The sequence below is a fragment of the Trematosphaeria pertusa genome, assembly GCF_010094035.1.
Source record: "Trematosphaeria pertusa strain CBS 122368 unplaced genomic scaffold BU26scaffold_7, whole genome shotgun sequence".
Classification (NCBI taxonomy): Eukaryota; Fungi; Ascomycota; class Dothideomycetes; order Pleosporales; family Trematosphaeriaceae; genus Trematosphaeria; species Trematosphaeria pertusa.
Genome location: NW_022987218.1, coordinates 1,393,917 through 1,410,028, shown reverse-complemented (window position 1 = coordinate 1,410,028; position 16,112 = coordinate 1,393,917). Strand labels below are relative to the sequence as shown.

At 54.3% G+C, this 16,112-nt stretch overlaps 10 protein-coding genes across 10 annotated transcripts; 7 read left to right on the top strand and 3 right to left on the bottom strand.

Annotated features, from left to right (window-relative positions):
• Positions 1 to 247: 247 nt before the first annotated feature.
• On the top strand, positions 248 to 1,611 carry BU26DRAFT_519319 (glycoside hydrolase family 62 protein). The gene is made up of 2 exons (XM_033829020.1): positions 248 to 426; positions 502 to 1,611. Exon 2 carries the CDS (start codon positions 507 to 509, stop codon positions 1,554 to 1,556), a length of 1,050 nt encoding a protein of 349 aa, XP_033684163.1. The 5' UTR covers positions 248 to 426; positions 502 to 506; the 3' UTR covers positions 1,557 to 1,611.
• Positions 1,612 to 1,700: 89 nt separating this feature from the next.
• BU26DRAFT_519318 (uncharacterized protein) lies at positions 1,701 to 4,209 on the bottom strand. The gene is made up of 3 exons (XM_033829019.1): positions 2,797 to 4,209; positions 2,438 to 2,697; positions 1,701 to 2,342 (listed from the first exon to the last, which is right to left on the bottom strand). The coding sequence occupies exons 1-3, from the start codon at positions 4,071 to 4,073 to the stop codon at positions 1,798 to 1,800; spliced, it is 2,082 nt and encodes a 693-aa protein (XP_033684162.1). The 5' UTR covers positions 4,074 to 4,209; the 3' UTR covers positions 1,701 to 1,797.
• Positions 4,210 to 4,521: 312 nt separating this feature from the next.
• Positions 4,522 to 5,511, top strand: BU26DRAFT_313129 (uncharacterized protein). Its single transcript, XM_033821949.1, has 2 exons — positions 4,522 to 4,873; positions 4,920 to 5,511. The coding sequence occupies exons 1-2, from the start codon at positions 4,625 to 4,627 to the stop codon at positions 5,301 to 5,303; spliced, it is 633 nt and encodes a 210-aa protein (XP_033684161.1). The 5' UTR covers positions 4,522 to 4,624; the 3' UTR covers positions 5,304 to 5,511.
• BU26DRAFT_313133 (uncharacterized protein) lies at positions 5,159 to 5,657 on the top strand. Its single transcript, XM_033821950.1, has one exon. It carries the CDS (start codon positions 5,311 to 5,313, stop codon positions 5,593 to 5,595), a length of 285 nt encoding a protein of 94 aa, XP_033684160.1. The 5' UTR covers positions 5,159 to 5,310; the 3' UTR covers positions 5,596 to 5,657.
• An 819-nt stretch (positions 5,658 to 6,476) lies between these two features.
• On the top strand, positions 6,477 to 8,699 carry BU26DRAFT_381293 (uncharacterized protein; the record flags this gene model as incomplete). The annotated part of the gene is made up of 3 exons (XM_033822580.1): positions 6,477 to 6,648; positions 6,733 to 7,907; positions 7,974 to 8,699. Coding segments are annotated over 3 exons (2,073 nt in total), but the record flags the coding sequence as incomplete, so codon positions are not given.
• A 188-nt stretch (positions 8,700 to 8,887) lies between these two features.
• On the bottom strand, positions 8,888 to 9,961 carry BU26DRAFT_313111 (uncharacterized protein). Its single transcript, XM_033821948.1, has 2 exons — positions 9,466 to 9,961; positions 8,888 to 9,246 (listed from the first exon to the last, which is right to left on the bottom strand). The coding sequence occupies exons 1-2, from the start codon at positions 9,766 to 9,768 to the stop codon at positions 9,043 to 9,045; spliced, it is 507 nt and encodes a 168-aa protein (XP_033684158.1). The 5' UTR covers positions 9,769 to 9,961; the 3' UTR covers positions 8,888 to 9,042.
• A 562-nt stretch (positions 9,962 to 10,523) lies between these two features.
• Positions 10,524 to 12,571, top strand: BU26DRAFT_313094 (iron reductase domain protein). Its single transcript, XM_033821947.1, has 5 exons — positions 10,524 to 10,818; positions 10,865 to 11,197; positions 11,246 to 11,659; positions 11,710 to 12,017; positions 12,068 to 12,571. Exons 1-5 carry the CDS (start codon positions 10,770 to 10,772, stop codon positions 12,479 to 12,481), a joined length of 1,518 nt encoding a protein of 505 aa, XP_033684157.1. The 5' UTR covers positions 10,524 to 10,769; the 3' UTR covers positions 12,482 to 12,571.
• A 392-nt stretch (positions 12,572 to 12,963) lies between these two features.
• On the top strand, positions 12,964 to 14,549 carry BU26DRAFT_519314 (uncharacterized protein). The gene is made up of 5 exons (XM_033829018.1): positions 12,964 to 13,077; positions 13,167 to 13,238; positions 13,338 to 13,372; positions 13,425 to 13,502; positions 13,576 to 14,549. Exons 1-5 carry the CDS (start codon positions 13,064 to 13,066, stop codon positions 14,112 to 14,114), a joined length of 738 nt encoding a protein of 245 aa, XP_033684156.1. The 5' UTR covers positions 12,964 to 13,063; the 3' UTR covers positions 14,115 to 14,549.
• On the bottom strand, positions 14,294 to 15,153 carry BU26DRAFT_594865 (uncharacterized protein; the record flags this gene model as incomplete). The annotated part of the gene is made up of 3 exons (XM_033834916.1): positions 14,294 to 14,516; positions 14,674 to 14,831; positions 14,914 to 15,153. The coding sequence occupies 3 exons, from the start codon at positions 15,151 to 15,153 to the stop codon at positions 14,294 to 14,296; spliced, it is 621 nt and encodes a 206-aa protein (XP_033684155.1).
• BU26DRAFT_313070 (uncharacterized protein) lies at positions 15,143 to 15,823 on the top strand. The gene has a single exon (XM_033821946.1). It carries the CDS (start codon positions 15,354 to 15,356, stop codon positions 15,705 to 15,707), a length of 354 nt encoding a protein of 117 aa, XP_033684154.1. The 5' UTR covers positions 15,143 to 15,353; the 3' UTR covers positions 15,708 to 15,823.
• Positions 15,824 to 16,112: the final 289 nt, after the last annotated feature.

Below are 16,112 nucleotides of genomic sequence, written 5' to 3'. Positions count from 1 at the left end.
GCCTTGATTTTGCATTCCTCTGCTATCATTCGTGATAGCCACCTTCGATAATGCACCTGAAAAGCTGGACGAGATTGTAATCACAGTTTCAGCCCCGGAGTAAGATCCTTCTTTTTCGCTGTCCTGCGTGGTAGCCTAGGACTGTGGGGTGAAAACCCCGCTTTGCACTGCGACGGAATCACGGAATATCTTTTTGCCAAATTAAAAACCTTCAGTTCTCAGCTAAGGGGAAGAAAAAGGCGCCGTCATTCCAATTCAGTCGCTGCACCTACCTAGGTAGGGCACCTCGTCGCTCGCTGTCACCGTAATTGGTATAGAGCATCCTGTCCACATAGTCTTTAATCATGCTCTCATCAAATCTCGAACAACAACAGCCATGGCGGGATTTCACAGCCACGGTATCCTTTCCTTACACTTATTCTCCTAGTAAGTAACCTAGGTATAAAGAACGATAAAAAGCCGAAACGTATTGACACATGGTGTTCGTTATTTCGACTTCAGTAAACATGTTGTCATTAGTTCTGCTCGCCATCGCCGGCGCTGCAGCGGCTCGTAGCATTCTCACATCCGGATCGCTCGACTATAGCATCCCGACCAGGCAGGCAGGCAGTCTACCTAGCAGCTTCAAATGGAGTTCGAGCGGCGCACTCGTCGGCCCCAAGAGCGACAGTCGTAACATCAAGGGCATCAAAGACCCCTCCATCGTCTACTACAACAACCGATACCACGTCTCCGCCAGCACGGCTGTATCTTCAGGATACAACATGGTCTACTTCAACTTCACCGACTTCAACAACGCAAACTCAGCGCCCTTCTACTACCTCGATCAGTCAGCCATCGGCACTGGATACCGCGCTGCGCCACAGGTGTTCTACTTCGAGCCCCAGAAGCTCTGGTATCCCGTGTACCAGAACGGGAACGCGGCATTCTCGACCAACAAGGACATCAGCAACCCCGCCGGCTGGACCGCACCCAAGACGTTTTACAGTGGAACACCGAAGACGATCCAGGACAATCTCTCGGGCGGATATTGGGTGGACATGTGGGTAATCTGCGACGCATCGAACTGCCATCTTTTCTCCTCCGACGACAACGGCCGCCTTTACCGCTCGCAAACTCCCGTCAGCAGCTTCCCTAGCGGCATGAACGAGCCCGTCATCGCCATGCAAGACTCCAACAAGAACAATCTCTTCGAAGCTTCAAACGTGTACGCGGTCGGCAACGGAAAGTACCTTCTGATTGTCGAATGCATAGGGAGCACAGGCCGGTACTTCCGCTCGTGGACTGCGAGCAGCCTTGCGGGCCCGTGGACTGCGCTTGCGGCGACGGAGAGTAATCCCTTTGCGGGCGCTGCAAATGTGGCGTTTAGTGGGACCGCGTGGACTAAGAGCATTAGCCATGGCGAGATAGTCAGGACGCAGGTCGATCAGACGTTGACGATTAGTCCGTGCAATGTGCGGTATTTATACCAGGGGTTGGATCCGAGCGCGAGCGGCGATTATAATTCGCTGCCTTGGAAACTGGGACTTCTTACGCAAACGAATTCGGCTTGCTGAGGGCTGGACATAGCGGTGCTTGGGAGTATCAGACCCTTTGGAGATGACACTCGAACCGTGATGCGAGGCTGCCTTGTACCAAGAAGTTGACTTACTTGTATGTACAAGCAGCAGAAATACAACCTGTACTTCTCTAAGCAATTGGCAACCGAATCGTTCAAGATGGAATTTACTTAAACGCAATTTACCACTCTTGCGCCTATATAAAGCAAAATAATGCCACATTGAAGAAATAGTCTGTCTAACCACCATCACCCCAAGTACCTAGCCCCTGTTCTTGGTGCGTATGTGGGTAACCAATGAAGTAGGATGCGTCGAAAGGATCTGGATCATCAAGATCAAAATCCCAGTAAAAGTTCTCCAGTAGAGCCTCGTCAGGATGGAAAGTTTGCCGTGGAATTTCTCCCGAGACAACAGCGACCGACGAATCGTCGCGGGACTCTTCGCTTCTAGACGGTGCGGCTATCTCTGATGTATGCCGAGGCGACGGGGAGGAGCCGGTTTTACTCGTGGCACTGGAAGTGATCAGTGAAGCGTAGCCCGACTCGACAACTGTTGGTTTAGGACTGTAACGAGAGAGCCCCTCTCCGCCAATCCAGCTCTCAATGGCCATATCGAACAGGTCTCGAACTGCTGCTTGCGTAAAAGCTTCAATCTGGGCCTGAGACGAACGGAGTTCTAACGGCAATTCAGCTCGCGCGAAGGTAGCGATCCTCGCCGGTGCCTGCTGCACGGTAAATTCTCTCAAAGCGAGCAGCTCTTCAGAGAGTTGGACGTCGTCTATGTCTATAAAAGCGTCAGCAAACGTACTTTGAGAGGCGAGACATCATTGAAGCTCCCTAAGGTTGAAAGATTCGGGCTCAGGAAAGTGGCGTGCTTACAGGGGCTCTCGGGGCGGGGTGAGTGAGGGAATAAGATGTCGTATATCAGATACCAATTTTCCTCCTTTGTCTTCTTCGATGATACTCTTCGAGCCAATTGCCTCTTTTGGGTTTCGCTAATGCCGTCCCAAATTCGAGGGGCTTGAATTGTGCACCCTACTGCTTGGCGAAGATGATCGTCTCTATCGGCCTCGGTGCTGAACGTCTCCGAGCATCTTGCGCAATGGATAGGTGTTTGGTGAACCCTTAATAGATGCTGCCTGAGCGATCACATATTAGTAAAATCGCTAAATGCGTCTCCCGCTACTGCAAATAGGGTTGCGGGACGCAGGGTGGCTGAACTAGCGCGGAGAACTTACTTCAGCCTGGCTATCTCTTGGATCACATACTTGAAGCATTTCCGATGCCTCAAGGGACTCTTTTTGGCAAATGGACATGCCAGAAACCGGCATTTGATATGTTCAGGCGACGCATCCAATCTTCGGCGTTGTGGTGGACGATGATCGTCCTCATCATCTGACGGCCTTTTCCTAGGTAATGCGTTGGAAGTTGAACTTGCTTGGTTAGAGAGCTGTGGGTTGAATATGTTGGTGCTGGTATTTGAGCTCTGTGAGTGACTGGGCTCGTTCGTTGAACCGTTATCGCGTTGGTTCCCTCGGGTATGGTAGCTCCCGCTCCCGCGATACCTCAAAAAGGTTGCGAAAAGTGCTATTGCAGCATTTCTCACGAGAGGCGACAATGCAGGTGGCACCACCGAAGAAACTGAGTCTGGACTAGAACCTTCACTCCACCTATCCCAGTCGCTTGCATCCTCGCTCTGGGAGGCGAGGTCCTCCCCAGAACCCCTCACTGAATGGCTTTCATCCGGGCGAGGTGTCATGATGCTAGAGTGTGAACCCAGGTCTGACGTTCCGATTGAGGGATGCCGCTCAGAATCATTAGCGTCAGTCCCGGTTCCAATCCCTAATGCAGCCAGGCTGTATAGTATGTCTGGCTTTGTACATGATTCGGCCATCTTTCCTTCTACTACATCGGAAGCCATGGGCGACGATGCCAGCTGTTGTGACTCTTTCTCGGACGCAAGATTCGGTCCGGAGTGACTCTCGGGCCCTTCACGGGCCCTTTCCCGGTGAGCAATTGGCGATATAACATCTGTTATTCCTTTGGTTGGCCGATGCGGCTGTACTGTAGTCGGAGTTGAGATCCTGTCCGTAGGAGCATGAGGCACGATGTGCTCTGAGCTGTGGAGGGTAAAGTTATCGTCGCTTGGCGTCCATGTATACGCCATTGTGGAGCCGGGGGAAGTAGGTGATCGTGGCGGGTCAACCCAAGGCTCGATAAAAGATGCGTCAGAAGACGCGCGAGATCGATTCGACCTATCGCCATAAGAGGGATCTGTGAAAATGCTTGCATCGCCGGTGGGGCTGGAAGGAGGTGCAATTAAGCCGCTTGAAGATGGACCTTTGGGGATCTGTCCAAACGGTTCGTCCCAGCTGATGAACGAGTAGTCGCCGGTGCCTGCAACAAGTGAAGCAACATCGGCTCCAGTAAGAGTAGTTTGGCTTCCATGAAGGCTCCTTGCTCCTTCTAAAGCGTCCTTGTGCAGATGTTGCTGGGATTTTGGTGTGGAGGACATGTTGTGGCTGGCGTATACTCCTCAGCACTGGGGAGCTGAGAGTCGGCACTGTCTGAGTGTTGCAGATTGCCGGATTGGTTTTCTTGAAGTCGATAAACGAGACGGGCAAACGAGTGGAGGACCGCGAAGAGGAGACACAATTCTTCTGAGGTGCTTACGGGGCAAGGCTGAAAAACGCAGTTGCAGTTACGCACAACCGGTGCGCTCAGCCGCCAATGTATGCGAGGGGTGGGCGGAATCATCATCTATTGGTTAATTACGCGCCACCTGTGGCGCAGCCCTCAACTCTTGTTTCCGCACAGGATGTGCGGAATTTCAATGAATCGAAAGCACGTACGCTCTTAATCACTGAAAATGCGGACAGTGATGTGCAGCCCTTAAGTTACACACCTAGGTGCGGTATGATTGTGTCTTCAATTCGTCCATGCAGAACTGCATTGGAGCTTCACGCATAAAACATACCTCTGCCGTTGAAAAGAAGGGTTATGATGCGCTCTGAAATTGGAACGGATCTAGCCCGTGTTCCTCAAGGCTTCTGCCGGTAAATAAGAATGATGGGAACCCCGGCCAGCATTGACTTTACAGAGGTAAAGCGAAAGACATGGATTTATATCCTCTCCGCCAACGATGGCCTCCGCGGCATCTCTGTTACGGCCTCAGATTCGAACTCCGACATTCTGGCAAAATTGCGCAGCATGTGCTTGACGCCGCGGACGAAAAAGTCGATCGCCTTCTTGGAGAAGCTGTGGAATATCCTCCTGATGAAGGCATACGTGGTTGGAAGAGTGAGACTTGATCCGGTGAGAAGCCATGACGATTGATGTACGTCCGTAGCTGACCGCATAGTCGTGGGACCTGGAGCACCAACATGCGACATATTATCGGAAGACATCCATAAGCAGAGATGACTTTCTCACGTCTGCTCTGCATGGTCAACTCGAAATCCCCCGCGCGTCCCGAACAATCGCCGCATACCTCCTAGATGAAAGTCACTTTGCGAACATGGACCCCAGAGAGCGGACAGCGTTGTGCATATTCAACGTGTTCAACCAGAGGCTCGCCGCGAAATGGCTCCTTTCCGCGCTCTTGCTATCCGTTTTGGCTGGCGTAGCTGGTGGCTTCGGATCGCGCGATGCCAATCTGGGATTCAACATCGGGACCGGGTTGCTGGCGGCTTTGTCAACAGTACAGGCGATCTTGATGTTGTGGCAGACGCGAGGTCACGCTTAGCTTGATCATGGACTGTCCTTGCCTGGTAGATCCAGAATCTATCTCTTTCCTTATCGTCCGGAAACGTAACTGGGCTGTGTTAGTCATCCTATTCTTGAACCTCTGGGCACTCTGTATTCCTTCCCAGCCAACAGCGACTCGCAAGCGTGATAGAAGGATCTATGAGCTCGATTTCGGTAGCGTCACTTCCAAGGCCAGGTACGAGCCAGAGCGATGGAGTGCTATCCAGTCTTTAGGCTTCGGGATTCGGGATTCGGAAAGCTCATTTCAAGACCTTGCCGATCTTGGCTGAGAGTCCGGCCGATGCGAGCTTCAGTTGATCAGTGTGAGTGATGAATGTGACCGGCTATGTGTGGAGAATTTGCCTGCCGAGCGCACGGGCGCCGTCGGATGTTGCAGCGCGCCCCCTTCGGCCATCAACTTTGACTTCTGCAATTCAGGTCGCCTTCTAAGAAGAATAAGCAGAAGAGGTCTAGCGACTGCTGCTCTAGAAGTAGAGGGTTATGGATAGGGTGCTGAGGTGTGGGGCTTTGACGAGCAAATTGGGTATAGCGTCCCTGCGCCTCCTGCGCCGACCCTCCATCCGTATCAGCATCGCCTTAACCCACCATCATGCGAGAAATCGTATTCATTTTTAAACTCGTAAACGTCAGGTGTCTCCTTCGTTGTCCAGGTCTGCAATAACAGTCGAGGCGCCACATGCGTGAGGCTGCAGCTGCCGTTGGCCAGTAACGCACAAAATGCGAGCTCAGCCTCGGATTCTCGAATGAGCCTTGCCAGAAAGGCGAAGGGCACTACTTCACCGAGCAATCGAATCTGGCGATAACAAACGAAGAGTGTATACAAGGCCAGGCTTCATGTCTCCGCTTAAAAGTTGACGCCCACGCCTCGCAGCCTCCTTCAACGAATACTTCTCTCAGCCTTCTACAGCATATCCGATGTCGGGCTTTGTGTCTCCATAGCATCATGACAGGCCACAAGCTCACCGTGGCGGAGAAAGCAAAGAACACCGAGCGAAGGCAGTCGATCAGAGCCATTGGAGAGCAATTCGGGGACCCGCCGCCTTACACCTCGCAGCCTTCATCCGTTCAAGCGTCTTCATCAAACGTTGGATCCGAGAAACTGTCAACGACCACGAACGTCCCTTTCGAGAACTTAGACTTCAAGCCAAGCCCTTTGGAGCTACCCACCGCGGCGGAATGTATCGCGCATCTAAAATTGTTGCACGCCTTCGCGAAAGTGAGGCACGAGATCGGCAATCATGAGGGCCTCTTTGGCATCAAATTTGAGAAATTCGAAGATGCGAAGGAACCGCTAGATTTGCCTCGCGATGAACTACCAAGGAGTGACAGCCATCAGCCTGAAGGAGTTCACGGACAGGACGGCTCTAGAGCAGCGGTGCCGAACGAAAACGAGAATGAGGATGCAGCTCTCGTGGAACGCATACGTGAGAAGAGATGGACAGTCTTTGTAACAAAGGCCGCACACCGATTCGAGAAATGGTGGGACTCTTGGTATGCAAGCTATCCCATCGCTACGACCGACTACGATTCCTCTGGCCGCCGTCAGGCACCTCGCATGTTTCCTGACCAAGGCGAGGGATTCGAAAACCAACTGCCGGATTACTTACCCCCATTGGATGTACTAATGGTGTGGCACGCGTACATGCTGAACCCGCGGGCATATCTTGAGGACTGCATGAGGTGGAGCAAGCATAGAATCTGGCGCACGTCGTTCCCCTGGAACCTAATACACGACTCCACTGACAAAGAGACGTTCATATTCCACCCTTCCGAGGAGGCGATCGAAACATTTGAGAGGGCAACTCGCCTCCCGTGGAACATCTTGGATGATCATTTCCTCAAGCTAATTACCTGCCCGAGATGCTTATGCGTTTTTACAGTCCCGTGGACGCGACTTCCAGCAAGTGACGACCGGGAAGCTGTCGAAGCTTATCTCTCCGGCGATACTGGCTTCGCTGGAAACGCATTTCGAGACTCATGTTATCGGTGCAACCTCGTAGTCACTCACGAAACCCTACGCGTGGGCAAGTTCATCGCCGATGCAAGCGCCCTCCATGCTTCAAAACGACCGCTGCCAGGCACCATTCTCAACGCAGCCGGGATGCCGCAACTGACCGACAAAAACAAACGCATCAGTACTCACGACCCCTTTTTTCCTAACCGCGTCGTTGAAAACCTGAGCGAGTTCGAGCCCCGCCAATTACGCAAGAACATTAACAAGCTCTCTATCGAGACGCTGAAGTCCATGTTCCAAAACGCCATGGCGTCGCCTTCCAGAGTCAAGCTAGTCAATTCTGAGCAGTACAAGACGGACTTTGTCGCCAAGGAGAGCAAGATTGCTGTCCGGAAGATGCTGAGCCATTACTGGGATAACTCGAGTCCCTTTGGGCTTGACCTGGTGGGCGCGGTGATACGGCAGGGTAGCTTTGTCCTAAAGATGCGGCGGATCGACTGGCTGCACAGTCCGTCTGTAATGACGACTATGCAGAGGCTGATCGTAAAGTACCACCGCTTCGTTCGCATCATCGCGGACAATCCGAAAAAGGTCGCAGTGCCCACATTAGACGTTGACCTCGCCTGGGTAAGTCTGGCCCCGTCCATCCTCTCCTCGAACTCTTCATCGAACGATTACTGACGTATATACCAGCACACGCATCAACTCACCCCAAAACTCTACTACCGCTATACGGTCGCCGAAACCAAGAAATTCCTCAACCACGACGATAAAATCCCAGAAACGTCGCTCTACACCTCCTTCCAATGGACCTCGCAAGCCTACGAGAAGAAATACGGACAGCCCTACTCCGAGTGCGCATGCTGGTACTGCGAATGCACGCGCGAGCCGCTCCGGTCCTCCTTCACCAACCGCGTCAACCCCTTCCGATCGTCCTGCGACGTCAAGCAGCTGGCCGAGAAAGGGATGCCGAAAGATCCAGTGCTGGGTCCGCATGTTAGTGCCCACAACGCGCTGGTAATGGAAGGTGCGAGCTCTGCCCAACAGCGACGCCGCGAGCTCGAAGAGCTGGATCTGCAGTATGCGAGGGTGTGCAAGCGGTATCAGAAGAAAGGGGCCGAAACGCCCTCGCGGGAGAACGATGTGTACGTCTACAGCGCGTACGGCTATCCACTATACTATCCCGTCTATGTGCCGTACTACGCTGAGCCAACGTGCGACGACAGGTATTCCAGTGGAGGCGGAGGTGGCGGGTGTGCAGCGGGTACCTGCTCTGCGAGTGCGAGTCTGGGGAGTTGTTCGGGAGGTAGCGGGACGCCTGGGTGCAAAGCGAGCTGCGGAGGGCATGGTGATGCAAGTGGTGGTTGCGGAAATTGTGGTGGTGATGGAGGGGGTTGCGGTGGATGCGGTGGTGGGTAGCACGAGCTACTGTGGTACGTCGGAAGACATACATTGTGGCCGATTGGCTGGCTTAAATCGACGATACGCAATATGCTCATGCGTAGGTCAAGCGTTTCCAAGAGCGCCATGCTTGCACGTGCAGAGGGGCTGTGTTGGACCCACCTGGGGCAGCTTACAAGAATCTTAGAAATCAGAAGCGGGAGGGTCAGTGCGATTTTGCTGGCGATTCTCGATTTCTCGTTGGGTCCGACACTGGATTCCTGATTGGGAAGTTAGTGATGTCCAGTGTGTACGATGATTCTCAGGCGTTGGTATAGAAGACCGAATGGTATATTGGTTATCGGTTGATGAGTTGAGAGGATTATGGAAACGCAGGGCTGTGCTCTGCGTAACGGGGAAGCGATAGATTGAAGCTGGCGTAATGCGTGGTACGGTGGTGGCAGATCGTGCCGTGTGGTTCGAACAAGCTCTCAAGTGTGTCACAAAGGATGCAGAATTCCCTTCGCACGATGCATGGCGTACGTGCTCCTCGAGAGGAGAATCTCAGGACATCGCGAAGGGATGGCTTTCTACTGTCAGCGGGGTTGGGGAGGCAGTGCTTCCCTTATCAGTTATTGATAGCTTCGGAAGCATGGAGAGTCATTCCTGTGATCACGATGAGAGGGAACCTTGGAACCTAATCGGCTCCGAGCACCAGCACAGCCAAGCCGACTAAAACAACGGCGGGGAGTCGCGGCGCATGTGCAATCATCATGGTATGGGCGGAAAAGGGTCGCGGACATACTGCATTCTTTAATTCCGGGACATGAAGCGTGCGTCGTAAGACTACTACTAGCTGTAGTTTGGTGGTGAAGGTGTTCGAAGAGGGTGTCCCGAGTACTGTCCGTCCGGGAAGCCCCGAGGAGGCTCTGGAGAGACATTCGGCGAACGGCGCAGGTGCAAAAGTCAGCGGCGAGCTATGCAATGCCGTTAGTGGTGGGCAAAGACGATCCGGCCTGCTTGCGTGAAGTGCTCGAAATGCCAGACTCGCTTGGCCATTACGTGGACTGCAGGCTGCGCCGTCAAGGAACCCATTGATGTGTTGCATGCCATCGAATTCGTGCTGATGCTCGGCTGCGGCCCTCCGGATTCCCTATGTGGCAGTGCGCCACAGCGAACGAAGGACGGAAACGGCAGCAATGTCTCGCGGGCGACGACCACAGCCGGTCGGCGTGTCGGCGTTTGCACGAGGCACTGCAACGACGGTGGAGCGCAGAGTGTCGTAGATTTGCCGTGGTGTTGAGGGGAGGCCTGGAAACCTTAGCGCGCCAGTGAGCAGCGGCGGCCAAAAGGTGAAACGTGGCCGGGATCGACAGCCGCCCACCGTAGCCCACGCCGATCCAAAGTCTGTTTGCATCCCCCCAACCTCCGCCCAGGGGAGAACGCTGGCGTCTGCCCGGGTCCGACCAAGCCATCTGCGAAATCAGAGCCCGATGATTCGTGCTTCGTTGCGACCGCTGCTTTGTCTGTGCGCTCAGCCTCCACTACGCGTCAAAAGCCCAGCATGCCCAGCGCCATCCCCTCACGTCCCCGATAAGCCATCCCACCCGCCATAGGCTCGTTCAGGCCACAGGGCGGACGTGACGCGTACCTTCTCACGCTGGACCCTCTGACGTTGTCCCAGCCTACAGCCCGGCTCCCCGCCCTGACCGCTTACGGACAAGGTCAGCTCGAATCCGGGACGAAGTTTAACCATGTCCTCCGCAAAGTACATGAATAGCTGGCGTAGCTAAGACCGGCCCGTAGATACAAGTACACTGTAAGCACAGGACCGGAAACTCCAATCTCCCCTGGAGGCTGGCAACCGCACCCTGATATTTATTAAACCTTTGTCTTTCCCCTCCGATACGATTTGATATCCACACAACCCACGGGTCTGGGCTGCAATATTCGTCTCGCTTCTCCTCCGTATCTCGTTTTGTCAGTCCGTATTTTTATAGACACTTGGCAAGCCACCGCTTACAGCTTGGGCGCTCTTTGTTCCTCAGCTTGAACGCTCAGCTGTATTTTTCCGAAGCGTCCGTCTTGATTCCACGACACAACCTCAGAATGAGAAGTATGAGGAGAAGTACAGTTGCTGCAGGCCTGTTGGCGCTTGGTGTGTATCCTATTCTACTCGCGGCGACTGCGCTTACCATTGCTAGCATCTCGGGCGTGGGCTCAAGTTGCCAGTGTCTGCCCCTCGGACGATGTCTGCTTCAAGCTGAACATTCCGGACAGCACTGCATCGTCTGGCGATGGCGATATTTTCTTTCAAATATCGGCACCCAGCGACTACGAATGGGTCGCACTCGGCCAGGGGGATAGCATGTCGGGATCCAACATCTTCGTTGTCTACACTGCTTCCGATTCAAACGTGACGGTTTCACCGAGGCTGGGAACCGGCCATCAAATGCCCAATTTCAATGGGGATGCGCAAGTCACGCTGCTCGAAGGATCTAGCGTATCGGGCGGAAAGATGACAGCGAACGTGAAGTGTAGGTATTCGCAAGTTTCCATTGAGAATATTGCTGACCGTGATGCAGGTTCCAATTGCAACAGCTGGTCAGGCGGCACTGCAGACTTCACCTCCGGGAGCGGCAACTGGATATACGCGTATAAGTCCTCTGGCGGGCCCAAGGATTCCACAGATCAGTCCGCGAGCATCAGCCAGCACAACGAGCGGGACGCTTTCTCATGGGATTATGCTAGCGCAAAAGGAGGAAGTAGCGCCAATCCGCTCGTCAACTCTGCGCCATCTGGCACGGGAACCGGAAGTGGAGGTGCAAGCGTGACGAGCTGCGTGCCCCGGCCCACCTCCACCGGATCGGGATCGGGATCAGCATCAGGATCCGGATCAGGGACACCGACTACCGCGACTGACGACGATGATACTCAGACTCAGACGCTACCTCCATGGGCAACTGGAACCGGCCGACGTTTTGGTCCCCCACGCGAGAGTAAGCTCCCTGTCACCCGCGTTGTCAAGCGTTTTCTAACCTTCCTCTAGAGCGGCACGAGAAGCGCCAGGACGACGTCAATTACTGCGACGATAATTCGAACTCGAACTCGAACAACAACGCTGGCTTCACGCCCCTTCATTCGGGTGGCGGGGCAAACCAAACGAAGATGCTTATTGCTCACGGGACGATGGCAGCGCTCGCCTTTGTCATCTTCTTCCCTGTCGGCGCCATTGCCATTCGACTTGCCTCGTTCACAGGGCTTATATGGTTCCATGCTGCTTTCCAAGCTTTTGCGTATTTGATCTATATTATTGCGTTCGGGCTCGGTGTATACATCGCCAAAGACTACGACCTTGTAAGTGCTTCTCAACCCCGGCTGAGTGGGCATGGCTAACGGTATCACAGCTCGACGAGTACCATCCGGTCATTGGCATTGTTGTTTTCATCCTGCTCTTCTTTCAACCCATTCTGGGCTGCATGCATCACGTGCTGTTCAAGAAGTATCAGACCCGCACCTTCTGGTCTTACGCCCATCTCTGGCTCGGCCGGATCGTCATCACGCTAGGCATTATCAACGGCGGCCTCGGATTCAAGCTTGCCGACACGATGGGAATGGGATCGAAGTCTGGCATGATTGCGTACTCGGTTGTTGCGGCACTGATGTGGTCAGCCTGGGCTATTGCTTCGATTATTGGCGAGAGGCGGAGGAAGACGGCGGCAAGGAACGCGCCGCCCAAGTACACCGACAGCCCACCGGTGGAGACTAGGCAGAGGGCGGATATTCCGCATCCCGAGCAGGGGCATTATGCGCCCAGATAGGCGTGGTAGAGTAGTGGAAGAAGGACAAAACGTTAGGCCGTTGGAGTATTCTGGTTGAGGCAAAAAGGTAGCGAATTATATCTTGTTAGCATTATTCTTAAGTTCTCCTGTATCTACGTGAGGTGCAGGTAAACGTGACCTCTCTAAAAGTGAACTGGTTCTGCGTTGTCCCTGTTGAGATGGATGACAGGTTGGGATCTTTGGAAGCCTACATCATCGCGTTGTTGATGTGCTGGGCGTAAGCGAAGGGCACAGCTCGCGGCGTGTCTTCATTGATACATGTCCACGTCGAGGGGCATCTGTTGACGTATAGCGTTAGTTGCCCCAAACGCTTGCATCCCGCCAGAGTGAATGGAGCTGCTTACTAACACCAGCTTAAACTGGGTTAGCGTGCCAAGGCGACTCGTGGGGCATCGCCGGGGCGATTTTGGTCCTCCGACCAGGCGCCATCATCAACAAACAACCAAGGCACCACATTCACCCTTCACGACGCCACTCTGCGCTTATTGCAGTCGTACTCTGTGTCCTGATATCTCGACGTATCTTATATCCTCACCAAGCAGCGCAAAGCGGCCGTCCAACATGGGAGAGTCAAGGTACGATTGCGCCAGGCACCCAGAGCCCAACTTTCTCCAAGCACTCGTCTCGGCCGACACGACGTATGCTAACATTTCGCTCCGCGCAGGCAGGAACTCATCGCCTGGTTAAACAACCTCCTCCAGCTCAACATCACCAAAGTCGAACAATGCGGCACTGGGTACGTCGGGCTTGTTTCCACCTCAATGGGAAAAGCGCACAGCGCGGCTGCGGTGCCTTCGCGTGATATGGACACAGGTGGCTAATGGTTTGGACACAGCGCGGCGCTCTGCCAGGTCTTCGACAGCATATTCTGTGAGTAGTTTCATGCGATGCGTAGCCCCGCAGTGCTAACAGACGGTGCCAGATGACGTGCCTATGGGGCGAGTCAAGTTCAACGCCAATACCGAATATGCATATCTGCAGAACTTCAAAATATTGCAGAGTACGTGTTCATGTCCAGCCGAACCCGGCCAGCATCCGCTCCACCTTCACCCAATTGCTAACATGACACCCAGACGTGTTCGCCAAACACGCCGTCGACAAGCCCATCCCCGTCGAGAGGCTAGTGAAATGCAAGATGCAGGATAACCTTGAGTTCCTTCAGTGGACCAAGCAATACTGGGACCAGTACTTCCCTGGCCACGAGTACGATCCGCTTGCCCGCCGCAAAGGACAGGGCGGCATCGCCGCGACCGGCGCCCCCCCAGCGGCCCGTGCAGCCTCCAGTACCGCCCGACGAGCTCCCGCTGCAAGCAACTCCGCCGCCCCGAGGACCCGTACGCCGCTCGGATCCGGAGGCGGTGCCGCCAGCGCGGCCCTGCGAGAGGAAAACAACGTGCTCAAGGAGACGGTTGCCGGCCTCGAGCGTGAGAGAGACTTCTACTTCAGCAAGCTCCGCGACATCGAGCTGCTGATCCAGCAAGCCATGGAGGCCGAACCAGATCTCGAGAAGGAGGACGGGCTGCTCAAGCAGATCCAGAACATCCTCTACTCGACCGAAGAAGGCTTCGAGATCCCCGCGGAGGCTGAGGTGGGCGAAGAGGAGACCTTCTAGGCGAGGGCGTGATCTTCTGCATTTAAGCGCGGGACTGGGTCGGGATACCATTTCTTCTTTGGGCGGCCTCCTTACGGTGTGATGACTGACGAGTGGCATGAAAAATACGGCTGCTGGCGCGCCCTGCGCTCTGGGGAGGTGTTCGATAAGGCTGTTGGCAATAGACCGAAAGCACGTATCTACAGGAGATCTTCGTTCTCTCGTCCTCTATCCATTGGAGTAGCTTGGTGGCACCATGAAGTGCAGCGAGGGAGTGGGTGCATAATACAACTATTTTCCATCTCAGTCGACTCCTTCCTATGCATAGCCGCCTCACGCTTGTATTTGATACTGTTGGTTGCAGTGTATCTCCTTGATCTGTTCTTCGGGGAGGCAGTTGACTGGTCCTCCAAATCTGCGCCTCTGAGTACCTTAATAGCATTTCATGAAGACCGTTCATTCTTCAGACAGAAGTAAAGAGCAATGCTCGGCAGGCATGTGGTGCATGTTGCATCATACCCTCGAAAAGCGTCGTGTCCTATGCCTTCCAAAGCCTTCGCTCAAGCACAAACGCTCTTACTCCTCTTCGATAGCCCAAACATTCACCGGTTTCGCGCTCTCTCGCCCACCACCACGCCGCCCCATCATCACCATCACGCCGCCACGTCCCGAGAAGTTCTCTGGCGGCGGCTCCTCAGTGGTAAAATTCGCAGCGATGCAGCCCCAATTGCCGTCTCCCTAGTTCATAAGGCCAATACATTAGCAATCGATCCATGGAGAACAAAACGGAGTCCCATGAACTGAGCTGAGCTGAGCTTACCTCGCCGACGCAGCACGCCCAGCCCTCAGGATGGTAGTCCACGCATTCAGACAGGCTGTCGATGGGCGCGGGGTCGCTGCAGATGATGGGGCCTGAGGTGATGCAGGGGCAGCACGTGGCGTTGTAGCCGTCGACACAGGTGGTGTTTTCTTGGGCGGAGGTAAGTGGGAGGGAGAGGAGGAGGAGAAGGAAGGGGACGAGGAGGAGGATGCTGCAGGGCGTGATTGGGGGAGAACGCATCGTGTTGGTAAGTAGCTGAAAAGAAGGACCAGAGGGCAGAGTGAATTTGTTGGATTGGTGAGCTGGAGGGTGGCAGTGGTTTTATGGTTATCGGAAAGCTGGGTGATTAGGGCAGATGGGTGGTGACGTTGTTGGTGACACCGCGGTATCCTGTATGATTGCTTTCTGTTTCTTCGTGCGCCGGTATACGCAAACATGCAATGTCCCCCGCGCGTGTATCCCGTGGTAAGCGCACCGATGTAACTTGGCTGAGTGCAAGAAGGCATCCTCCGCGAGATAAGGCGAGCCGACCCAGACAGTGGACGAGGAAACCCGTTCTCATGTCGCTCAGTGTGAGATCCCTCATCACTCCCGTCAATTGTACATTTCCTTCGCCAACCACTCTCGCACTTTCTCCGTCTCCGTCCCTCTGTATCAGTCTAGAAAAAGCACAGAGCTCTCTACATGTGCGGTACTGCACCAACCAGTACCGTCACCATCCTGCGGTCACAGTATCATCCTCCAGTACTCGTGGGAAGCGATTCGACCACAAAGACTGTGTAGCGCAGGGGTGAACGTACTGCTGGAACGCAGCAAGCCCATTGTTTCTTCTTGTAGCATGCCTTCGGACTCCTGACGCGCTTTGGATCTTCGCGCGGCGACCGGACCGCCCAGGTTGTCTTCATCTCGGTGCAGCAGTAGTAGTCTTTGCTAGGGCAACGGAGTCCGTCCGACTGCTCCCACGGCCCTTCCACAACGGTTTGGTGGACGGAAACGTCCAAGTTGAATGCGGAGGAAAAGAGCACGAGACTGAGGAGAAAGAACACACGCATATTGTCTTCGTTGAGTGGGAGTGGGATTGAACGATGAGAATATGTTGCAACGGAGAGATTACGTCGCGCGGTTTTAGAGTGAAAGGAGAGGGGACTGGAGCGCAGAGGGGTGTGATGGAGACGGGTGAAACGGTGCGGTGCTACATG

Bases quoted from the DNA above. Each gene is read 5' to 3' on its own strand.
- BU26DRAFT_519318 (XM_033829019.1), bottom strand. From the start codon at position 4,073: ATGTCCTCCACACCAAAATCCCAGCAACATCTGCACAAGGACGCTTTA. The intron at 2,698-2,796 runs GTAAGTTCTCCG...GTGATCGCTCAG, and splicing joins CAAGAGATAGCCAGGCTGAA to GCAGCATCTATTAAGGGTTC. The intron at 2,343-2,437 runs GTAAGCACGCCA...ACGCTTTTATAG, and splicing joins ACCCCGCCCCGAGAGCCCCT to ACATAGACGACGTCCAACTC.
- BU26DRAFT_313133 (XM_033821950.1), top strand. From the start codon at position 5,311: ATGGACTGTCCTTGCCTGGTAGATCCAGAATCTATCTCTTTCCTTATC.
- BU26DRAFT_313129 (XM_033821949.1), top strand. From the start codon at position 4,625: ATGATGGGAACCCCGGCCAGCATTGACTTTACAGAGGTAAAGCGAAAG. The intron at 4,874-4,919 runs GTGAGAAGCCAT...CTGACCGCATAG, and splicing joins GAAGAGTGAGACTTGATCCG to TCGTGGGACCTGGAGCACCA.
- BU26DRAFT_313070 (XM_033821946.1), top strand. From the start codon at position 15,354: ATGTCCCCCGCGCGTGTATCCCGTGGTAAGCGCACCGATGTAACTTGG.
- BU26DRAFT_519319 (XM_033829020.1), top strand. From the start codon at position 507: ATGTTGTCATTAGTTCTGCTCGCCATCGCCGGCGCTGCAGCGGCTCGT.
- BU26DRAFT_519314 (XM_033829018.1), top strand. The intron at 13,373-13,424 runs GTGAGTAGTTTC...AGACGGTGCCAG, and splicing joins GGTCTTCGACAGCATATTCT to ATGACGTGCCTATGGGGCGA. The intron at 13,503-13,575 runs GTACGTGTTCAT...CATGACACCCAG, and splicing joins GAACTTCAAAATATTGCAGA to ACGTGTTCGCCAAACACGCC.
- BU26DRAFT_313094 (XM_033821947.1), top strand. From the start codon at position 10,770: ATGAGAAGTATGAGGAGAAGTACAGTTGCTGCAGGCCTGTTGGCGCTT. The intron at 10,819-10,864 runs GTGTGTATCCTA...TACCATTGCTAG, and splicing joins TGCAGGCCTGTTGGCGCTTG to CATCTCGGGCGTGGGCTCAA. The intron at 12,018-12,067 runs GTAAGTGCTTCT...ACGGTATCACAG, and splicing joins TCGCCAAAGACTACGACCTT to CTCGACGAGTACCATCCGGT.
- BU26DRAFT_313111 (XM_033821948.1), bottom strand. From the start codon at position 9,768: ATGCAACACATCAATGGGTTCCTTGACGGCGCAGCCTGCAGTCCACGT. The intron at 9,247-9,465 runs GTATGTCCGCGA...GACAGTAGAAAG, and splicing joins TCCCGGAATTAAAGAATGCA to CCATCCCTTCGCGATGTCCT.